Source organism: Lethenteron reissneri, chromosome 25 (genome assembly GCF_015708825.2).
Source record: "Lethenteron reissneri isolate LAM-NWPU_2019-01 chromosome 25, ASM1570882v1, whole genome shotgun sequence".
Classification (NCBI taxonomy): domain Eukaryota; kingdom Metazoa; phylum Chordata; class Hyperoartia; order Petromyzontiformes; family Petromyzontidae; genus Lethenteron; species Lethenteron reissneri.
This window is the reverse complement of record NC_083803.1, coordinates 2089554-2111686: the sequence shown is the minus strand read 5'-3', so window position 1 is coordinate 2111686 and position 22133 is coordinate 2089554. Positions and strand designations below refer to the sequence as shown.

General features: G+C 45.6%; 1 protein-coding gene across 1 annotated transcript; it reads right to left on the bottom strand.

Annotated features, from left to right (window-relative positions):
• Window positions 1-748: 748 nt before the first annotated feature.
• On the bottom strand, window positions 749-22133 carry LOC133346999 (F-box only protein 11). The gene is made up of 23 exons (XM_061558872.1): window positions 20014-22133; window positions 16713-16855; window positions 15214-15295; window positions 14961-15102; window positions 14731-14860; window positions 14399-14482; window positions 13749-13881; window positions 13482-13588; window positions 13275-13386; window positions 12093-12199; window positions 8198-8335; window positions 7811-8028; window positions 7170-7255; window positions 6963-7057; window positions 6696-6818; window positions 6355-6440; window positions 6133-6209; window positions 5722-5865; window positions 4837-4947; window positions 3580-3687; window positions 3057-3165; window positions 2264-2362; window positions 749-2110 (listed from the first exon to the last, which is right to left on the bottom strand). The coding sequence occupies exons 1-23, from the start codon at window positions 20093-20095 to the stop codon at window positions 1981-1983; spliced, it is 2646 nt and encodes an 881-aa protein (XP_061414856.1). The 5' UTR covers window positions 20096-22133; the 3' UTR covers window positions 749-1980.

The window sequence follows — 22133 nt, the reverse complement described above, 5'->3', positions numbered from 1 at the left end:
TGCTCCTCTTGCACCCCCCCCCCCCGCTCGGCTCCCTCTCCTCCTTTCGTGGCGCGGGTCCTGGCGGCCTCTGCTGGTGGGAGTCGGGGGTTTGGTGTCGGGGCGGTGGAGCTGAACGTGGGAGGGAAATGCGGATTCCAGCTCCTCTTCAACCGGACGACGTAGTCGTCTCCACCAGTGACCGGTGGACATCGGCGTGGTGGGAGCGGGGATCCCCAGCCACCGCTTCTGTTCGGCCGAATAGATCCCCGGGGGCTAAGCGGGCATGGCACGGGAGAGAGAAGAGATGGACTTATGCGTTACAGAATGTGGAGTTGATTGGACTTGCCGATGACTGGCACCAGCTGTGTCAAGATCGGACACTGTGGAGGAGCTTTCCTGAAGGACGCTGCTGGGCAGAGGAACGACGGGCGGCTAAAACGCTAAGTTGGCACAGCGGGGAGCACAGTTGGTGCATCTGCCAACCATCTCGCTAAACCCATGGCACCGAGTTCTATTCCGTGATCTGCCAGCGGGCGACGACACTTCACGTGGCCTCAGAATGCACCCAGCATGGCACAAGCGCAGTGGCTACGTCACTGCCACTGAGTGAACGGCAGTTGTTGACGGTGGTGTGGATACGGGAGATGGAAGGGGGATATGACGGACGGTGCAATACCTGATGGGGCATATAGGTGGTGGTAAGGATCATGGTTGATACTTGGAATGGTGAAGTGCATAGCACGGTATGGACTCGTGTCACAACTGCTTACACCTTCACATTTATTTTACCAACAAATTTTAAATGTAAAGGCATGCTATTAAATACATTTAAAAATACTTGACTTTAGTACATCTGAGACATGAAACTATTTCAAAAACGTTGCATAAAAACTGGCAAAACAGCCTCAACAAGAGCAAACACTCCCAATGGGGGGGGGGGGGGGGGCAGCAGCTTGAACAGGTCGTCAGAGACACGTGCGTACTACTGGCAACAAAGGCTGTCGCTGCCAGCACCGTTTGGAGCTGTAGTGTCTATAGAACTGCCTGCGCATTTGAGAAAGGTATGCTCTGGGTCGACTGTGAATATTTGAAAACTTGTTGCAGTGCTGCAGCGGTTACTATAAGTACACTACAGTGCTCCGGAAAAGCTGTAAGAAGTGCTGTTTGGAGTGGTTGCCAATGAGGTACTCATTGCCCTGCAAGCGGGTGGCAGTTTTCATAAAGCGACCACCTGGATTGCAGGGCCCAGCCTGCCATTTGTAACGCATCTCAAGTCTGTTCAATCCACCCACTTTTTTTGCCACAAACAATCGAACAATAATGCTGAAAAAGAACACAACGTAAAAATGTCATTCCCAGTAAGATCAAAGTAAGTCTAAAAAGCGTATTTTTTTAAATGCTTAAAAATGTACAAGTTGATATACTACATATGACTACAAACGAAAAATGCTATATAAATGCACAAGTGGGCAGTGAGGCTGCACATGCCTCCACTCAGTCAATGCTTTGACGAGAGTCCAGGTGCAGAATTCGAGTCGTGGGACCACATAAAAAAACTGCAATCAAAGCTGAAAGTGTCCACACATGGTGTACACACAATAAATTCCATTTTCATGTGTGTTAGGCATTTCTTGTTTGTTGACAATAGTCTGTTGAACAGGAATCCAGCTCCAGCAGGCATCTTGGTGAACACTGCTTCACAGCAACAACACAAAGACGAACAGGGCGCAGCAACACTTCTTGCAGGCACCATCCTCCTTGTCTCTACTCGCAAGTTATTGCGAAGTACTGGTGACACCTCATAGGCTGAACAAAACAGCTTCCCTTATAGTCATCAAATCTTCCCGATGGGCTCAGAGAAAACTTTTTTTTTCTGTCCAGTGATGGAAGCATACACAAGCTGTTGCAGTCAAGATTTATAACAGGAGAGGGAGGCTGGGCAAAGGCTGCCCCACCAAGGAAGATTCCAAGCCAGCCCACGCAGTTAATGGGCATGGACTAGTTGTGCTGCAAGGTGTTGGACTCGATTGGAGGGGCAGAGTCGTACAATGTATCCGTGTCATGCGTTGGCTCCCCTGCCAGTGTGCATGGGTTTGACAACGTGCCTGCACCGCAGTCGCAAAAAAACCTGACAAAGGCACAAACAATACACGATGAAAAACGAGTCAACTGCTTTACAAGCAACTGTAGCTCATCTCATACACCCTCTAACCATAGAATTGCAATGATATTCATGTTACCAAATAAGTGATGCAGAGCACAAGTCAATGGCAGGCACTACCGGTCATGGCGAATGAACTCCACATCGTGGCCCTGGTGGCATTTCTTGATGCAGTTCACACAAATGGCATTTCTCTCCGTTGTATTACATGTGTGGCACCTGCAGAGGACAGGGGAATACGTCATTTCTTGTAACTACAAACGATGCCCACCAACATAACGCAGATAAATATTTCATTAAAGTCAAACTGAAACATCTACCTTCTTAAGCTATATGGCAATGTTCATCTATATTGATGACCCTGAGCCAATGGTAAAAAGAAACCTGCAATGTCTCAAAATTCTTATTTCGTTTTAAAACATATGCTTGACATGTCCAGTATTATGTATCTTCAAAGGGGAATTAAACGCAGAAAACATTGGCAGAGGAACATAATGTTTAGTGGTGGGATTTCTTCTTGATCAATGTTCATAAGGTAAGCAAGACCTCTGTTGAACATTTTACCACTATGCACGACCCTCTAGAGAATGTTACCACCCTTGAGATATGCATCAACTTAGATCTGCTACAGAGCACCGCACGCATTCAGATGCACTTCTACGGCCATCTGGAATACACTTCCTTCCAATATTAGGAAGCCAATGGAGCTGTGCACTTTTAAATCTAAATAGAAAACTATTTTTGTTAGAACTTTTTGTGTTTAGTTTGTCCTTCCTCCGCACCTCCGATTAGCACGATTGGCTACGCACAGTGTGAAAGAAGTTCAACATACAGAATGTGCAGCTGTGCTTTAACTCAAAACAGGTGACAAATAGGGGGGTGCAGCAGCAGTGTTGAAAGGAGTAGGGCTCACCGGTAGAAGTCGTGCATGGGGTAGCTTGTGTAGCTGGAGATCTTATAGAGGCACTGCCCCCTACTTACAGCTTTCTCAATGGCATCTTGGTTGTTGGCTATTTTGTTATCTATTTAGTATCAAAAGACAAAAGCCCACACAGGCATCAGATTACTCATTCATCAAGAGCCATTATTACATCTTGACTTAAAGCTTTCGTGACTGCAGGAATTCATATTCTTTGGATCTTTCTGTAAAGTCACGTAGATAGAGGTTCAAAGAAAATAACAAAAATGACGACCGCTTGCGATCGAAACGTCGTAGTTTTTTGTTATTTTCTTTGAACCTATCTACGTGACTTTACCGAAAGACCCAAAGAATATAGCCATTATTCCTTTACAAAACATTATATTAACTGTACAATAAAATTACGTCTAAGTATTTTACAAATCAATTTACAATTCTTATCCTTTGGTACCAAACCTATCAGTTTGTGCACAGGTGTTGAGGACATGAAGAAGCGCAGACACACGACAGAATTCACCTTTCATGTTCACGATGACACCCGATGCCAGAAAGAGGCCACCAAACTTGTTATTGAAAATCTGGTTTCCTTCCAGTGTGGCTGTAGCATGATTTGTTATTTCAATTCCTATAAACACATAACAATCACGTGAATATGCATTATCCCAATATTAACTTAAGGAAACAAAATGCAAATAATCTGAAGGAATATAATTTATATTAAAATATACAAAGATTTGCATATTTGTATATTCTAATACAATCGGTTTTACCTCCTATGAGCAATTCAGAAAATGTGAAAGCCCTAAAGCTGTATGGCAAGCTGCTGTAATCTGAGAGATGTACAAAGCATATTTAACTTAACATGTCAGATTTGATGACAGTCACGATACCAACAAGTCGAAATGAGCTACCAGATATGATTAACAAAAAAGGCTGGAAAGTTGTGCTCAAGATTAATGAGTAAAACCAGTCATGAACAGATTTTTTTCTAAACAAGACAAAATATTTGCTGAAGGGACCCTATTGTAAAATGCAAGAGTATGTCTACTCAGAGCAATTATTGAAGGTGAATGGTGATCAAAACAATGAAATACGAGTGCAATGGCAGGTTGGAGTGTCTTTGTAAAACTGAATATGAAAATCAACATACAGATGTATCTATAGAAGGTTTTCAATCAGTGCGTATTTCCTACTTAGACATATAAGTTAGAAACATTAATAAGAAAAAAGTTAAAGCTCAAAAGTGCACAAAGCATGGAGGGGTGCACGCTTACGAGACAAAAATGGGACCATATGGATCAGAGAACAAACAGAAATGAGACACCATACTGATTTCAGTGGGATCCGGCACAAACATGTTCTGAGGATGGATAGCTGATGGTCAAGGCTGGTGATTGAATGGCAGCCAAAGCATAACACCCCATAGGAAGCCCACCGAGAAGAGGGATGAAATCACACCATGTGCACGACCAAGTTAGATTGCTGCATAGAGACTTTGTGGGATGGCAATGTATCCATGCTGAACTTCTTTCACACTCTACATAGCCAGCCGTGCTAATCAGCGGTGGTAATGACTTGAGGCCTTCATCCAGCAGTGGATAGATTAGGGCAAATGTAATGTAATGGGTGAAGGTACGTGATACACGTTTTGCAGTGTTGTTTAGGATGACTGTTACCTGCCCAGGAGCAGTGGTGAAAGGATATGTAATACAGGTATTGGTTAAAGTTGGACCTCATCCACTTTACATAAGAAAAATAGAAAACGGAACATTACCTGCTGCAAACCCATCAAAGATGCGGTTTTTGCGGAGGGTGGGATGGCTGTTGGTACTGACAAGCACGCCTGCCTGTGCATTTCGAAATATATCGTTCTCTTCCAGTATTCCTGAACAGCCAACATCACGCACATCACTCAGTATCTCCAAATGCATTTTCTATCATTGGCTGGATGCAACTGTTCACAATTAAGGTTAAACGTTAATAAAGATTAACAACATTTCAGTGTGTGCCGAGAGGGCTGGGTGGTAAGCACAGAGCCAGCGCTACTGAGATCCTAAGTTCAAATCTGGGTAGATGCATGTCATTAAACACAATTCCCAATTGTAGCAAATGAATTATCCCAGCCCGGTCATCAATGACTACAAATAAACCCATTACGTTGTATCACTCTATTGAATCGACTTCAGCCCTGAGAATTAAAATATTGGTCTAACTCCTAGCAGTGTTTGGGAGAAGTGTGACACTTTTGTAAATAAAACTTTTGTAAATATCAAACGGTCACTTGTAAGATTTTTCAGATGACATGTGAAAATCTATCAAGTAAGTCATACACACGGTTAGACGGCTCTGCAAGATTTATGAGTATATTCGTTGTCACATTAAATGACACGGATAGCACACTGGAAATAATATGGGGAAAACACCAAAATATATATTGCAATAAGTAGCTGGGTGTGGTGTGTGGGAAGGTATAATATATATGCGTGCACATAAGTAAGTGCATGTTGTTAGGTGCATGCACATGGGGTAGGTGTAGTGTTTTGTGTTCTTGTGAGTGTACGTTGGTTGGTTTTTTACGTATGTTGGTTTTAGCGTGTAGATGCATTTGCGGTGTATGTGTAGGTAGGTGTATGCGTGGTATCTGCAGCAGCTGGCACACCTCGGCCACCATTGAAGATACAAATGCCTCCGTCGCGACCATCGTGGATCTTATTTCGCCGGAGCGTGGGGTTGCTGTCTGTCTTAATCCAAACGCCTGCCATTGCATTGTCAAAAATCTCATTGTCCTCTATAACCCCCAGACCTAAGTGAGGGCAGAGAGTACAACACAGCAGCAGGGGGAAACACCTTCTGTATTTGTCTAAACACAACACCCAAGGGTATTTAAGTTCTATTTTAAAAAATCCCCCGGATTAAACATCATTTATAGCAGGTGTTAGTCCACCTATCTCCTTTGTAATAAAAACATATATAAGGATTCCCTTATTTTATTGTATGATCATTTTTCATATTGTTTAAAATAAGAGTTGTTTCACTCAATGAATCAGAATAACAGTGAGGGATGACCTACCAGAGTTGTACACCAGAATGCCTCCATTCTGTCCACCCCAGATTTTGTTTCTCCTAATCTTGGGGTTACTTCCAGTTCTGTGGTATATGGGTGACAGACAATGTTACATTCAGTAACATCTAAATTAGGTATCTTAAGACAAAACACATCACAGCCTAATTAAAGACATCAGTCAGCTCAAGACTTGCACCACACGCGGTACAGATGGACTGTGCGATTTACCTGATCTGCACACCAGAGTACATGTGGTTGTAGATGTCGTTGTCTTCTAGAACTCCATGTCCATTGTCATAAAAGTATACTCCAACCTTCACACAAAACATGCACAGCTCAACTAACCACAATGTGCACCATCTGCCGCTGGGAACAGCAGACAACTGTTTTGACATGGTATATCATACATGACCACATTATGGGGGAATTGGGAGCTAAGACATTTGTACAGGTTTAAGAGAATTGCAAGTAAATGCGTTTCATACAGAGGCCCACAATCAAGCAGCACACACCACCCACAAGCTCCTTCCTCAAGACCTCCCCCGAACGACAGCCAAGTTGCTACACACCTGCTTGCCAGAATGGATGCGGTTGCGGCGCAGGACGGGCGTGCTCCCTGTTGTCACCCAAACCCCGGCTAGCGTGTTGCTGTAGACCTCATTCTCCTCGATGACGCCTTGTCCCTTCTCATGCTGCCACATGCGCATACACACACACACCATATGCCATTACGTGGCCAACGATTTGTTTAGCCATGCTTTCTTAACCTCATTTCACTTTTTACAACAAACATCACAATGGCACGGCAGCATCGGAAATATGTTTGCGGAGCTTACCACGTAGATGCCACCATGCTGCCCGTCATGTATTTTGTTGTGGCGTACTATTGGGCCGCTGTTTGTTCGGATCTGGATGCCGGCGAGTGCATTACCTACAGTCAAAAACACAACTTGTACTTCCGTGCAATACCAACAAACCTTATTAGCTTACAATACATTTCAAAATTCAATAAGTGATTGTAGCCAGGTCTGTAATTCACAAACCATAAATATCGTTGGCTTCAATAAGGCCTCTTCCTTCTCCAAAGATATACACTCCCCCCTGGTTTCCATTGAAGATGGCATTCCCTCTGGAAAAATACAATTTCATGGACTTAATCACAATGCACCTCATGACTGAATTACACATTACTCAAAGTGAACATGAACTTGCAATTCATTAAATATTTAAATGAATTATTTTGCTGCTAAACATTTCCACACAAGCCATTTGTGGCCATGTCGCTTCTGAAAAAGAAGCTAATAACTTAGTGAGATTTATCTGGTAAGATAAAAAAATGTTTAGTTTTATTTGTATATTTTTTAAAGTGATTTTTTTTTTACATTTCCTACACTTTACGCTCCGAATGTATATTTGTATTATTTATTTATACTGGAGGAATCCGATGAGCTATAAAGCTCTTTTTCAGAGATGTCCAGTAGGGACCGGTCAGAATGTTGCAACAACAAACAGATTTAGGGAAACAAAAAACGAGTGGCCGCCCACTAATAGCTCCAACTGGCACGAAGGTATACACGCTAGCTAGAGCTAGCGTGAACACCACCAGTGAATGTATCCCTTTTGTAAACATAAAAGTGCAGTCTGCTGAGCAAATGTGATTCATGTAAAGCTGTGATCTCAGTACCGGATGGTGGGGTCACTGTTGGAGGTGACCCAAACGCCGGCAAAGTTGTTGCTGTATATCTTGTTATCGATGAACTGTCCGCGCCCCTTCTCGTGCACGTAGATGCCGCCCGTCTGTCCGTGGTGAATTTCGCAGCGCACCACCGTGGGATTGGCGTACGCCTTCACTTCGAAGCCCGCTATCCGGTTGCGGTGGATGTTGCAGCTGTCAAAGTAGCCCTGCATAAGAAGCTCTCATGAAGCACATGCACAGCCTAACAAGCAAGCAGCTCAAGCCCAGTGTCATTCCAAGCACACCTTGCAGTGCAGCCCAGCCTATAACCCAACGCCCACAACAATTGTAATGAGAAGATCAAAGGAAAGAAGAAAGTGGATTGAAATCACCAACCATGCCATGGTCGAAGGTGAAGACCCCAACGTCACGGCCATGATGAATGTGGTTGCGGCGGATGATAGGGTTGGCATGGTTCTTCACCCAGATGCCCGCCAGGGCATTGTTTGAGATCTCATTGTCCTCATAAGTGCCCTGGAAAAAAATTACATCAACCAGTCTATCATCACCAACCTTATAGCAAATTAAATCTTGGTATAATACGAAAACATGTGCTCAATTCCCCTCATCTATCTATATATATATAAAAAAGGGAAATGTGTGAATATGTGTCTGTCCGAGATGTTTAGCATACTTCCCAACATGCAACAAGAAATTTGGCATGTGGGTAGCTTCCAGACTTACACAAAGCAAAAAGTATAAAAAATTACTTTTGTATTTTGGGGGGGGGGGGGGCGCAATAATGGATATCTGAGTTGCGGCCACTACGTCTGCAAATTTGCGCGCGTTACAAATTGAACTATTATTATTATTTATATATTTTGCACGGCAAGTGAGCGGTGACGTCACATCTGTGATGTCACCCGCATGCGGCAGCGTTAAGTAGTGTGCCTGCTGACGTCACGCATCCCCACTCTCCGCGTAGGCCGTGTATTAATCCCCAAGACAAGAATCCAAGTCTCGGGCGAAGCCGGGTAGTAAAGCTAGTCACATTTAAATGTATTTTTGCCCATCACCATCTGGCTTTTCACTCTCCTTCTAACCAAATACAAAATACCTTAAATTTTGACCTAAATCTTTCGAGACTGCAGGAATTCATTCTTGGTTCTTTCGGTAAAGTCAAGTAAATAGAAAAAAAAAACTAAAAAAAAATTTTTCAAATAAAATAAACATGATACATTACACTATGGGGACCTCATTTGCCAGTAAAAATATGATAATTGGTTCTTTACCCTTCTATCTGGCAACAAAACTGACACCCTTTTGCAAGGAGTCATGTTTGCATAGACCGCAATACCTGCAGTCATAAATACAAACAAAAGACATAACTCTGATAATGTGCACTGTCCCTGAAGTTGATTGGTCCACACCCGAGACAGCTTTCCTTCGAGCCTAGTCTCATATGGGTTGGACCAGATGACGCCAAAAGGCGCACAACTCAAGGACAATGCACCATCAGAGTATGAGAGCTCGGGGCAAGCATCTACACTATGGGGACCTCATTTGCCAGTAAAAATATGATAATTGGTTCTTTACCCTTCTATCTGGCAACAAAACTGACACCCTTTTGCAAGGAGTCATGTTTGCATAGACCGCAATACCTGCAGTCATAAATACAAACAAAAGACATAACTCTGATAATGTGCACTGTCCCTGAAGTTGATTGGTCCACACCCGAGACAGCTTTCCTTCGAGCCTAGTCTCATATGGGTTGGACCAGATGACGCCAAAAGGCGCACAACTCAAGGACAATGCACCATCAGAGTATGAGAGCTCGGGGCAAGCATCTACACTATGGGGACCTCATTTGCCAGTAAAAATATGATAATTGGTTCTTTACCCTTCTATCTGGCAACAAAACTGACACCCTTTTGCAAGGAGTCATGTTTGCATAGACCGCAATACCTGCAGTCATAAATACAAACAAAAGACATAACTCTGATAATGTGCACTGTCCCTGAAGTTGATTGGTCCACACCCGAGACAGCTTTCCTTCGAGCCTAGTCTCATATGGGTTGGACCAGATGACGCCAAAAGGCGCACAACTCAAGGACAATGCACCATCAGAGTATGAGAGCTCGGGGCAAGCATCTACACTATGGGGACCTCATTTGCCAGTAAAAATATGATAATTGGTTCTTTACCCTTCTATCTGGCAACAAAACTGACACCCTTTTGCAAGGAGTCATGTTTGCATAGACCGCAATACCTGCAGTCATAAATACAAACAAAAGACATAACTCTGATAATGTGCACTGTCCCTGAAGTTGATTGGTCCACACCCGAGACAGCTTTCCTTCGAGCCTAGTCTCATATGGGTTGGACCAGATGACGCCAAAAGGCGCACAACTCAAGGACAATGCACCATCAGAGTATGAGAGCTCGGGGCAAGCATCTACACTATGGGGACCTCATTTGCCAGTAAAAATATGATAATTGGTTCTTTACCCTTCTATCTGGCAACAAAACTGACACCCTTTTGCAAGGAGTCATGTTTGCATAGACCGCAATACCTGCAGTCATAAATACAAACAAAAGACATAACTCTGATAATGTGCACTGTCCCTGAAGTTGATTGGTCCACACCCGAGACAGCTTTCCTTCGAGCCTAGTCTCATATGGGTTGGACCAGATGACGCCAAAAGGCGCACAACTCAAGGACAATGCACCATCAGAGTATGAAAGCTCGGGGCAAGCATCTACACTATGGGGACCTCATTTGCCAGTAAAAATATGATAATTGGTTCTTTACCCTTCTATCTGGCAACAAAACTGACACCCTTTTGCAAGGAGTCATGTTTGCATAGACCGCAATACCTGCAGTCATAAATATATGAGACTAGGCTCGAAGGAAAGCTGTCTCGGGTGTGGACCAATCAACTTCAGGGACAGTGCACATTATCAGAGTTATGTCTTTTGTTTGTATTTATGACTGCAGGTATTGCGGTCTATGCAAACATGACTCCTTGCAAAAGGGTGTCAGTTTTGTTGCCAGATAGAAGGGTAAAGAACCAATTATCATATTTTTACTGGCAAATGAGGTCCCCATAGTGTAGATGCTTGCCCCGAGCTCTCATACTCTGATGGTGCATTGTCCTTGAGTTGTGCGCCTTTTGGCGTCATCTGGTCCAACCCATATGAGACTAGGCTCGAAGGAAAGCTGTCTCGGGTGTGGACCAATCAACTTCAGGGACAGTGCACATTATCAGAGTTATGTCTTTTGTTTGTATTTATGACTGCAGGTATTGCGGTCTATGCAAACATGACTCCTTGCAAAAGGGTGTCAGTTTTGTTGCCAGATAGAAGGGTAAAGAACCAATTATCATATTTTTACTGGCAAATGAGGTCCCCATAGTGTAGATGCTTGCCCCGAGCTCTCATACTCTGATGGTGCATTGTCCTTGAGTTGTGCGCCTTTTGGCGTCATCTGGTCCAACCCATATGAGACTAGGCTCGAAGGAAAGCTGTCTCGGGTGTGGACCAATCAACTTCAGGGACAGTGCACATTATCAGAGTTATGTCTTTTGTTTGTATTTATGACTGCAGGTATTGCGGTCTATGCAAACATGACTCCTTGCAAAAGGGTGTCAGTTTTGTTGCCAGATAGAAGGGTAAAGAACCAATTATCATGATAAATTACATTTTTACAAATATTATTTTAAAAAAACCCACGACGTTTCGATCGCAACACAAGCGGTCTTCATCAGGCAGAAAGAAAAGAGGGGCAAGCCTCCCAATGTAGCTGCTTACATGTTTTTTTAATGTGATTTTTTTTTCTATTTACGTGACTTTACCGAAAGAACCAAGAATACAAAATACCTTGTTTTGAAAATTCTGTTCCTACTTGCATCTTGGACCTCAATGACCCCTCACATCATTCCCACTCGGAGGCTATGAAAGAATACTATCATCACTCTAAACTCCTTTCAATTTCCACACAATGGGAGGCCACTCGTTCTTTGTTGCCCTAAATCTGTAATGGTCTTTCCTTCCTCTCAACAATTTAAAGACTAATGGGCTACCATTCTTCTGCAGCATAATTACTAAAGCTGCCCTAATCTCCGACTCCTAATTATACTATGTATGTCATTTGCGAATATTTTTTCTTAGATTGTGGTTGCCACTGTCATGTACATAATCTGTCCGTTGCTGTTATACTGGAATGCTGTTCAACTAAATGGACATGACTATAAGTAACATTAACGTCCGTACAAGAAACCAAATAGTTCACCTGTGCATGGTCGGTTATGTAGAGCCCCACATTCTCACAGTCACTGATATTGCAGTGCTTAATGGAGGGGCATGCTCCCTGGCCACTTACACAGACTGCTGAGCCCACTGCGAACATGAATGTAAAACAAGTATTACAGACCATTCAAACAATTAGTTAACATTTTTTAAATCAACATGGCACATGTATGTATGTTGAACTTCTTTTGCAACCTACATTGCCAACCGTGCTAATTGGAGAGAGTGGTGGGGGGTCAGGACCATGTTGAGGCACCTTTGCCTCCCAAGTTGCCAATGTTAACAGACATCACAAATACTCATTCAAATCTGAGATCATGACCTCATAAACATGCCAACAGCAATGAGTGTAAGTTCCAGTTGGAGCCCAGCTCTCTGTGACCTGAGTGCCATATGTAAACCACATTATTGCCACTGCAACCAATACCCACTACGACTTATCATCAGAATAGGTTTTTTGGCTTTTTTCTGCCAACAAAATTGCCAGAAATAAAATATTTAAAAATACTTTTTTTTAAACACGCTTTAATTAAATGTACCATACTCGTAATGGCAGAACTCCACGACTCCAGGAAGTGGTCCCGCAGCTTGCCATAACGTAAGGGACCATGGTGATTTACAAGCAACGTGAGTTGAGCGTGGACAATTAGACCCGTAAAAAAGATTGTTTAAAAAAAAAATGTCATTTTTAATGATAGAATATAGTATTGTCATCAGTATGACAGACCTATACCAAGTTTGCAGTCGATACGACATTGGGAAGACGGTTGAAATTAAGTTACAAGATTTGAGGATACGACAACAGTTAAATAAAAGTGTGTAAAATGTTTAAAATATTTTTATTTTATTTTTTATGATAAAATATAGTCTCGTCATCAGTATGACATAAGTATACCAAGTTTGCAGTCGATAGCACATTGGGAAGTGGTTAAAATTTGAGTTACAATAAAAGCGTGTAAAAAGGGGAAAAACCTATTCTTATATTTTGGTACTGGCAAAGGAGGTCCCATGATACGACTTATCATGTTTCATATTAAATGCATTTCACAAATCACCTCCATAACACCTTTATTTTAATGAAATGCACGTCCTTACATATGTTATCAATGATATGAAACCCAGCACAGCTACTCATCGCCATGTTTTCTTGGTGCCATTCACGCACCAGTGCAAGTGCTGCGGATGAGCGCGTGTTCAATGGCAGGACAGCAGTTAACCGTGATCTCCAAGCAGTGGTGAGCATTGTGGTGATTTCCAGACTTGTCCTCGGGGTTAAACTGTGAAAACACCATGCACGTAAAATTGTCTCATCTCCATCAGAGACCGTTCCGATTATAGAGCACACATTATACAAGGGTCTGGAATAGTGTACCTTGATGGTGACAAAGCCAACATAAGCATCTTCCGAGCCTTCCATAAACACAAACGTGGAGTCCCTCGTGTTCTCGATTATCACTTTGTCCGCCACCTTGCCTGGTGCTGGGTACACACATTGTAAGAGACATGTAAACCAAAACAAATGAATGAAAATCAGCACAACCAACCCAACATGACATTCGCAAATAAAGCAACGTATATACTTTATACACAACCATGCATGCATTTGTATAATAGTTGCAACTGGGTGGATGGTGCGGACCGGCTCCGAGCAGCGTGATGGGAGACTCCACATAGATCCACTCATCGGTGTAAAGTCCCGAGTGCACCAACACGAGGCCATCAAAGTGGCCCTCCTGTACACCTCCCAGTGCATCCTCAATCGTGTCATAGTACTGCAGGCGCAGACACACAAACACAAAAGTGGAGAGGCTGCCAACACAGAACATGATGCACAGGCACAATCCCATGCAATGGTGATTAATCGCTGTATACTCATGGCAAACGAGCAAAGCTTAGTGAGCATGAGAGAGGGAGACTATATGGCATGCGAGGTCTAATCACATGCTTCTTGGTTAAGTTGAAATGTTGTTGACAAGGGGGATAATTTTAGATTACAGTACAGTGTCATATATGCATATTATGGAAATTTCGAAAGTTTAAAGTGGTCAGAAACTTATCTGACAACTCATCAGTAAGTTACAAACCAATAGGGGTAATCATTCAGAAGCATCTCGACAACACAGATTGTGCACGTGTAATTGCTCTGTTTGGCCCTATTCAGCAAGGAAGACTTAACATTCTTTCAGCATATAAACACTGGTTCTAATATATTCAGGTAGCTACGCAATTTGTTATGCCATTACCTCCCAATGCCGAAGATACTAAAATGCAGCTGCAGTACATACTCACCAGCATATTTTCCCGGCCCTTGTACCGTGCAGCATTGTTGTAGAAATGTTCAGCAAAGCCCGGCTTGACATGAGCTCCTTTATACTGTTAAGGCAGTGCCATGCAATCATACAAAAAGGCACACAGAGACAAACACAACATCATCATAAATATATCCCATATGAAATTTAAGTATATTCATACAACAGATGTAACCCATACTTTGTATGATATTCACAAATCGTTTTAAAAGTAGAAATAGCTACTTAAGATAAATAAGCCACTACCTGGATTACTCGATAGAAAGCAACTAAGTGACAAGGGTAGTCATGTCAGGGTGAGAATTCACTAACCAGTTGCCGGAAGCTTTCCTTCCAGGGGTTGGCATTGTCATAGTCGTCCGGATGAATCTGGAAAAATTTTCCAGGCTCGGGGTGCATCATGGGTAACGTGTACTCAAACACATCTATGTACAATTGCTTCCTGCAAGAGAACAACCAAAGAAAGGTTATGCCTCATTCTGTTTACTCAAATAAACTGATCCATCACCGGGTGGAATACATGAGGCGGTATGGATACTCACCAAAGGATGGGGTCACTGGCGAGCGTGCTGAAGCGTTTGCAAACGCAAGCAACACGGCAGAGATCCTGCTCCAGCAGGTACGAGAACACCTGCAGAACCACCTCGTCTGGAAGCTTTTCCTGAAGGTAGCGTTCTGCTGGGGCTGGGGATCCAGAGGATAGACTTCTCACTTCTCACTCAAAACCTCAGCAATTATTCCATTAGCATTAAAATCTACTTTTCGAACTGAGATGTCATCGGAAGTTATACTTACGAGCAGGTTCCTGTGTCTTGCCCGACAACCGTAAGCGCTTCGTGCGATGGCCCATGTTCTCACTACTTGATGTCGGAGATGTCTGAAGACAGTGACAAGAAAAATGTTCACCTTTTCATTGCTTCGCAGTGTGATAGAGACCAGTATCTGCTAGTGAATAGACACCCAGGCCACTATCAGAACCCCAACCTAGAGCAGAACAACCTTTAGTGAATGGATGTGCTCTGATAAAAGGCCATTGCCTGAAACTTTCCAATGTACTTTTCCTTTTAAGGCAGTGTTATTGACGAATGTGTTGACACTTTGACAATAAATGAAATAGGATTATTATACAGGTCGTCCCCGAGTTACGATGGCCCGACTTTCGATGGCGATAGCGATACGACAAAATTCCCATCAACAACCTAACATCGTTCAAGTATGCAGACGACGGACAGAATCTTGGCGAGTACAGTACAATATGATACGTTACGATACGTTCAATGCATGTATGGCACGTAGCTTTAGCAATTTCATTTTAAGGTTACCACAATACGATAAATGCATGTTAAAAGTGTTTATAGCAGATAGGATTTTTCCTGAAAAAAATTCTATTCAATTGCAGTTCATATAGGTAGGCTAAGAATTTACCTTGTTTTCTTTAGTTTACATTTTACTGTGCAATACAGTATTGTAATTCATAAATACATACAGTATATAGTTTATACAGTACGGTACTGTAAATTGCTCTGTTTTGCTAAATTATCACCATTCTTTACGACTCCTGGGTAGGCTAGGCCATCTTCGACTTACGATATTTTCGACTTACGATGGGGTCGTCGTAACGCATCTCCATCGTAAGTAGAGGACTACCTGTATTTTCTTACCTTGAGTTGGGAAGGTAATTGTTTTAATTTGTTACATAAGCAGTTTGTGTCCTCAAAGCTTGTGCAAATAAACACTCTGCACAATTTACTTAAGTCCAAATAACAATTTCAAATGGGATTTGATGCAATCACGGACTACTGATGTTGTCCCTCCAGGGTGATGATAATGAGTACCATTTGGCAAAAAGAAAACAGTAAATGTTTTATGGATTGAAATCACCCCAACCACAGGAATGTAGAATTTCTACCAATGGCTCAGGGATATAAATGTAATGCTGACTGCATTGTGCTTCATTAAGCAGACCAAGAACCCAGCCAAATTGGTATTCGGGTGAGACAATCCCAAGCTCCGGAAAAGAATCCATCATACAAGCGAGACCATCAATGGCACCAGGATTCTCAAAAGGTACTCGCTTAGTCCTTCATAATTGGTATCAAACCTCTTATCCACCCACCAGCTACACATCAGACCCACACCTCTCCCATAGCAAACGAACATCAAGATTTATGCAAGGGCGCACACGTGTAAAGTGTAAGACTAAGAATTTGAAAAGTATAGCGCCGTGCATGGTCATGTAAAGTGGTGTAAATGTACAATAGTGTGGATGTAGTGGTGTACAGACGGCTTGGTACCTCGACCTCGCCTCGAGTCTGTGAAAGTGGTCGTTTGGGGGTCTGAGATTTCCGCCTCAGCTGGTAAGGACTGTTGCTCTGCCCTCCAGCAGCTCCGGATTCATCACCCACTGGTAGAGGCATTGGGGCTGGGGCCACGTCCGCTGCAAAGAGGAAAACGAATCTTAAACACCTTTATCTGTCTGCATAATCAACCGATTTGCTAAAGGTTTCAATTTATCTCAGTACATACATATTGCATTAAAAAGAAAACTCAATTGTTTGAAAGTCTGGTCTAATATAAGTGATTGATTCTCCATGAGATGGGGCATTCAGACCACAATTTTGGTAGGTGTGGACTGAAACCTCGAGTTCAGAAAGTATGGAACATAACAGTTCAACATAATGCAGGGTAAACTAAAAGCTCACCGTTCAGGTTTTAAAGCACGTTAAAGATGCAAATTCACACGTTTTAAACATATACCTGCATTGAATTTTCGCTTGCAATGGGCCAGGATGTACATTCAGGTGTCACCTTAAAAAGACCGAACACGACTATTTGTGGCACTGAATGGTTGGTATAGGCTGTGTGAAGCAGCTAGTGGATGAATCTGTTTGACCAGGACAAACATACAAATACATCCACTGAGAGATGTATACGGGACCGACTTGATTAACCACACACGAAGTTGACTCGCCAACAGCCCAAATGCAATCATTAGACCCGAGCTCGACTCACCAGTCTCCATATCAAAGCACCAGAGCCTGATTTGATTCACCAGAACCTGACTGGACTCACCAGAGCCTGACTCGACTCACCAGGATCTTACACGATTCATCAAACCCTTACTCGACTCATCAAGCCCTGACTCGACTCACCAGAGACTGACTCGACTCACCAGGACCTGACTGGACTCACCAGAGCCTGACTCGACTCACCAGACCCTGACTCGACTCACCAGGATCTTACACGATTCATCAGACCCTGACTCTACTCACCAGAACTTGATTCGACTCATCAGGACCTGACTGGACTCACCAGACCCTGACTCGACTCACCAGGATCTTATACGATTCATCAGACCCTGACTCGACTCACCAGGATCTTACACGATTCATCAGACCCTGACTCGACTCACCAGGATCTTACACGATTCATCAGACCCTGACTTGACTCACCAGGATCTTACACGATTCATCAGACCCTTACTCGACTCATCAGACCCTGACTCTACTCACCAGACGCTGACTCTACTCACCAGAACTTGATTCGACTCATCAGGACCTGACTGGACTCACCAGACCCTGACTCGACTCACCATGATCTTATACGATTCATCAGACCCTGACTCGACTCACCAGGATCTTACACGATTCATCAGACCCTGACTCGACTCACCAGGATCTTACACGATTCATCAGACCCTGACTCGACTCACCAGGATCTTACACGATTCATCAGACCCTTACTCGACTCATCAGACCCTGACTCTACTCACCAGACCCTGACTCTACTCACCAGAACTTGATTCGACTCACCAGGACCTGACTGGACTCACCAGAGCCTGACTCGACTCACCAGGATCTTACACGATTCATCAAACCCTTACTCGCTTCATCAAGCCCTGACTCGACTCACCAGAGACTGACTCGACTCACCAGGACCTGACTGGACTCACCAGACCCTGACTCGACTCACCAGGATCTTACACGATTCATCAGACCCTGACTCGACTCATCAGACCCTGACTCGACTCACCAGGATCTTACATGATTCATCAGACCCTGACTCGACTCACCAGGATCTTACACGATTCATCAGACCCTTACTCGACTCATCAGACCCTGACTCTACTCACCAGACCCTGACTCTACTCACCAGAACTTGATTCGACTCACCAGGACCTGACTGGACTCACCAGACCCTGACTCGACTCACCAGGATCTTACACGATTCATCAGACCCTTACTCGACTCATCAGACCCTGACTTGACTCACCAGACCCTGACTCGACTCACCAGGATCTTACACGATTCACCTGGACCTGACTTGACTCACCAAGATAGGACTCGACTCACCAGACCCTGACTCTACTCACCAGAACTTGATTCGACTCACCAGGACCTGACTGGACTCACCAGAGCCTGACTCGACTCACCAGGATCTTACACGATTCATCAAACCCTTACTCGCTTCATCAAGCCCTGACTCGACTCACCAGAGACTGACTCGACTCACCAGGACCTGACTGGACTCACCAGACCCTGACTCGACTCACCAGGATCTTACACGATTCATCAGACCCTGACTCGACTCATCAGACCCTGACTCGACTCACCAGGATCTTACACGATTCATCAGACCCTGACTCGACTCACCAGGATCTTACACGATTCATCAAACCCTTACTCGACTCATCAGACCCTGACTCTACTCACCAGACCCTGACTCTACTCACCAGAACTTGATTCGACTCACCAGGACCTGACTGGACTCACCAGACCCTGACTCGACTCACCAGGATCTTACACGATTCATCAGACCCTTACTCGACTCATCAGACCCTGACTTGACTCACCAGACCCTGACTCGACTCACCAGGATCTTACACGATTCACCTGGACCTGACTTGACTCACCAAGATAGGACTCGACTCACAAAGCGCTGACTCCACTCATCAGCACCTGATTTAACTCACCAGGGCCGACTCAACTCATCAGACCCCGACTCTACTCACCAGGGCCTGACTCAACTCACCAGGGCCTGACTCAACTCATCAGCACCTGATTTAACTCACCAGGGCCTGATTTAACTCATCAGCACCTGATTTAACTCACTAGGGCCTGACTCAACTCACCAGGGCCTGACTCAACTCATCAGCACCTGATTTAACTCACCAGGGCCTGATTTAACTCACCAGCAACTGATTTAACTTACTGGGGCCTTACTCGACTCATCAGAGCCCGACTCGACTCACCAGGGCCTGAGGCGACTCACCAGGGCCTGAATTGACTAACCACAGCCTGACTTTCCTCACCAGCAAATGATTTAACTCACCAGGGCCTGACTCGACTCACCAGGGCCTGACTCTCCGACTCACCAGAGCCTGACTAGACTCGACGCAAAAGGCTCCGGAGCTCGACTCGAGGAGGGGCTGCCTCGACTCACCGGGGCCCCGACTCGACTCACCGGCAGCGAACGACTCGGCCAGTGCCTGGACCCCCCTCCCCGACTCAACCCGGGGTAGAGTGGGGGGCCTTGGACCCCCCCCCCAACCCGGGGTGGAGTGGGGGGCCTTGGACCCCCCCCCCCCCGACTCACCGGGGGCGTCGTTAACCTCCACGGCGGGACGGGGCCTCGCCGCCCTCCTCGTCCTCCTGCCCGCGCCGCGGCCCGAGCTCATTGTGCCCGAGCCGCTCCTCCTCCGCGCAGGAGGCGGTGGTGGTGGTGGAGACAGACGAAGAGAGACGAGCGAAGACGAGGAGGAGGACGAGGTGTTGGTGGTGGTGTTGGTAGAGACGGGGTAGAGACGTTCAGCAGCAGCACAAAGCGCCGAGCTCCACGTCGGGCATTGGGTGGGGGGAGCTGCCGAGAGCTGCGGCGGCGGCGTGGGGGGCGATGGGGGAGAGCTTCCTAGGGGAGCGGCTGTCGGGAGGAGGAGGAGGAGGCGCTGCTGCTGTAGCTGATGTAGCTGCTGCTGCTGTAGCTGATGTAGCTGCTGTAGCTGCTGTAGCTGATGTAGCTGCTGCTGTAGCTGATGTAGCTGCTGCTGTAGCTGCTGCTGTAGCTGATGTAGCTGCTGCTGTAGCTGATGTAGCTGCTGCTGTAGCTGATGTAGCTGCTGCTGTAGCTGATGTAGCTGCTGCTGTAGCTGATGTAGCTGCTGCTGTAGCTGATGTAGCTGCTGCTGATGTAGCTGCTGCTGTAGCTGATGTAGCTGTGGAAGGAGCCTTTGACTGCCTACAAGTTGTGGGGTTGTGGCAGCGGCTACGAGGGGTCCGGGAACTGTTGTGGAGCCTTTGCAGGCACTTAACGCCGCTTATGGGAGACGCTACGGGTGCCAATGGCTGCTGTGGGAGCTGATGTACTGGCTATGAGGTCTCCCCTATAGAGGCTGCTATTGGGAGCTGTGGCTGCTGTAGGAACTGCTATGGGAGCTGATGGACAGGCTATGAAGTCTCCCCTATAGAGGCTGCTATTGGGAGCTGTGGCTGCTGTAGGAACTGCTATGGGAGCTGATGGACGGGCTATGAAGTCTCCCCTATAGAGGCTGCTATTGGGAGCTGTGGCTGCTGTAGGAACTGCTATGGGAGCTGATGGACGGGCTATGAAGTCTCCCCTATAGAGGCTGCTATTGGGAGCTGTGGCTGCTGTAGGAACTGCTGTGGGAGCTGCAGTAGAGGTTTCGTTGGTAGCTGTGGCTATGAGAATTTGCTGTCGAGGCTACGGGAGCTGTTGTAATAAGCTGTAGGGACGATGGAAGCTGATGTGGGGGCTATGAGAGCTGCTATATAAGTTGTAGGGGCTGCTGTGTGGTTTTGATGGGAGCTATAGGGATATGTGAGCTGCTGTAGAAGCTGTAGGGGCAATGGAAGCTGTGGGCTGTAGTAGCTGCTGTAGGGGATATGGCAGCTGCTGTAGGAGCTATGAGAGCTGTTGTAGGGACTATGTGGGCTGCTGTAGGAGCAGATGGTTGTGTAAGCTGCTGCAGGGTCTCTGGGAGCTGCTGTAGGGACTATGTGGGCTGATGTAGCTGCTGCTGCTCTCGGGGCTGCTGTAGCTACTGCTGCTGTAGGGACTATGTGAGCTGCTGCTGTAGGGGCTGCTGTAGGGACTATGTGGGCTGCTGTAGCTGCTGTAGGGGCTGTGAGCTGCTGCTGCTGTAGCTGCTGCTGCTGTAGCTGCTGCTGCTCTAGGGGATGCTGTATGGTCTATGTGGGCTGCTGCTGTAGCTGCTGCTCTAGGGGCTGTAGCTGCTGTAGGGGCTGTAGCTGCTGTAGGGACTGTGAGCTGCTGCTGTAGCTGCTGCTGTATGGACTATGTGGGCTGCTGCTGTAGCTGCTGTAGCTGCTGCTGCTCTAGGGGCTGTAGCTGCTGTAGGGGCTGTAGCTGTAGCTGCTGTAGGGGCTGTGAGCTGCTGCTGTAGCTGCTGCTGTATGGACTATGTGGGCTGCTGCTGTAGCTGCTGTAGCTGCTGCTGATCTAGGGGCTGCTGTAGGGACTATGTGGGCTGCTGCTGTAGCTGCTGTTGTAGGGGCTGTAGCTGCTGTAGGGACTATGTGGGCTGCTGTAGCTGTAGCTGCTGCTGCTGCTCTCGGGCTACCGGCGGCGCTGTGGTCGGTGTTGCTGTTGCGGGGTCCACGCCGCCATTTTGCGGAGCCAGTGGCGCTGCGAGCCGGGCCCAGCGCCAACCAATCAGCAAGCCGCGTGCCGGGTCACGT

Coding starts and splice junctions, on each gene's coding strand:
- LOC133346999 (XM_061558872.1), bottom strand. CDS start 20,095: ATGAGCTCGGGCCGCGGCGCGGGCAGGAGGACGAGGAGGGCGGCGAGG. Junction 14,483..14,730: donor AGGAAAGCTTCCGGCAACTG/GTTAGTGAATTC, acceptor CTGCCTTAACAG/TATAAAGGAGCTCATGTCAA. Junction 12,200..13,274: donor CATCCGCAGCACTTGCACTG/GTGCGTGAATGG, acceptor TCATGTTCGCAG/TGGGCTCAGCAGTCTGTGTA.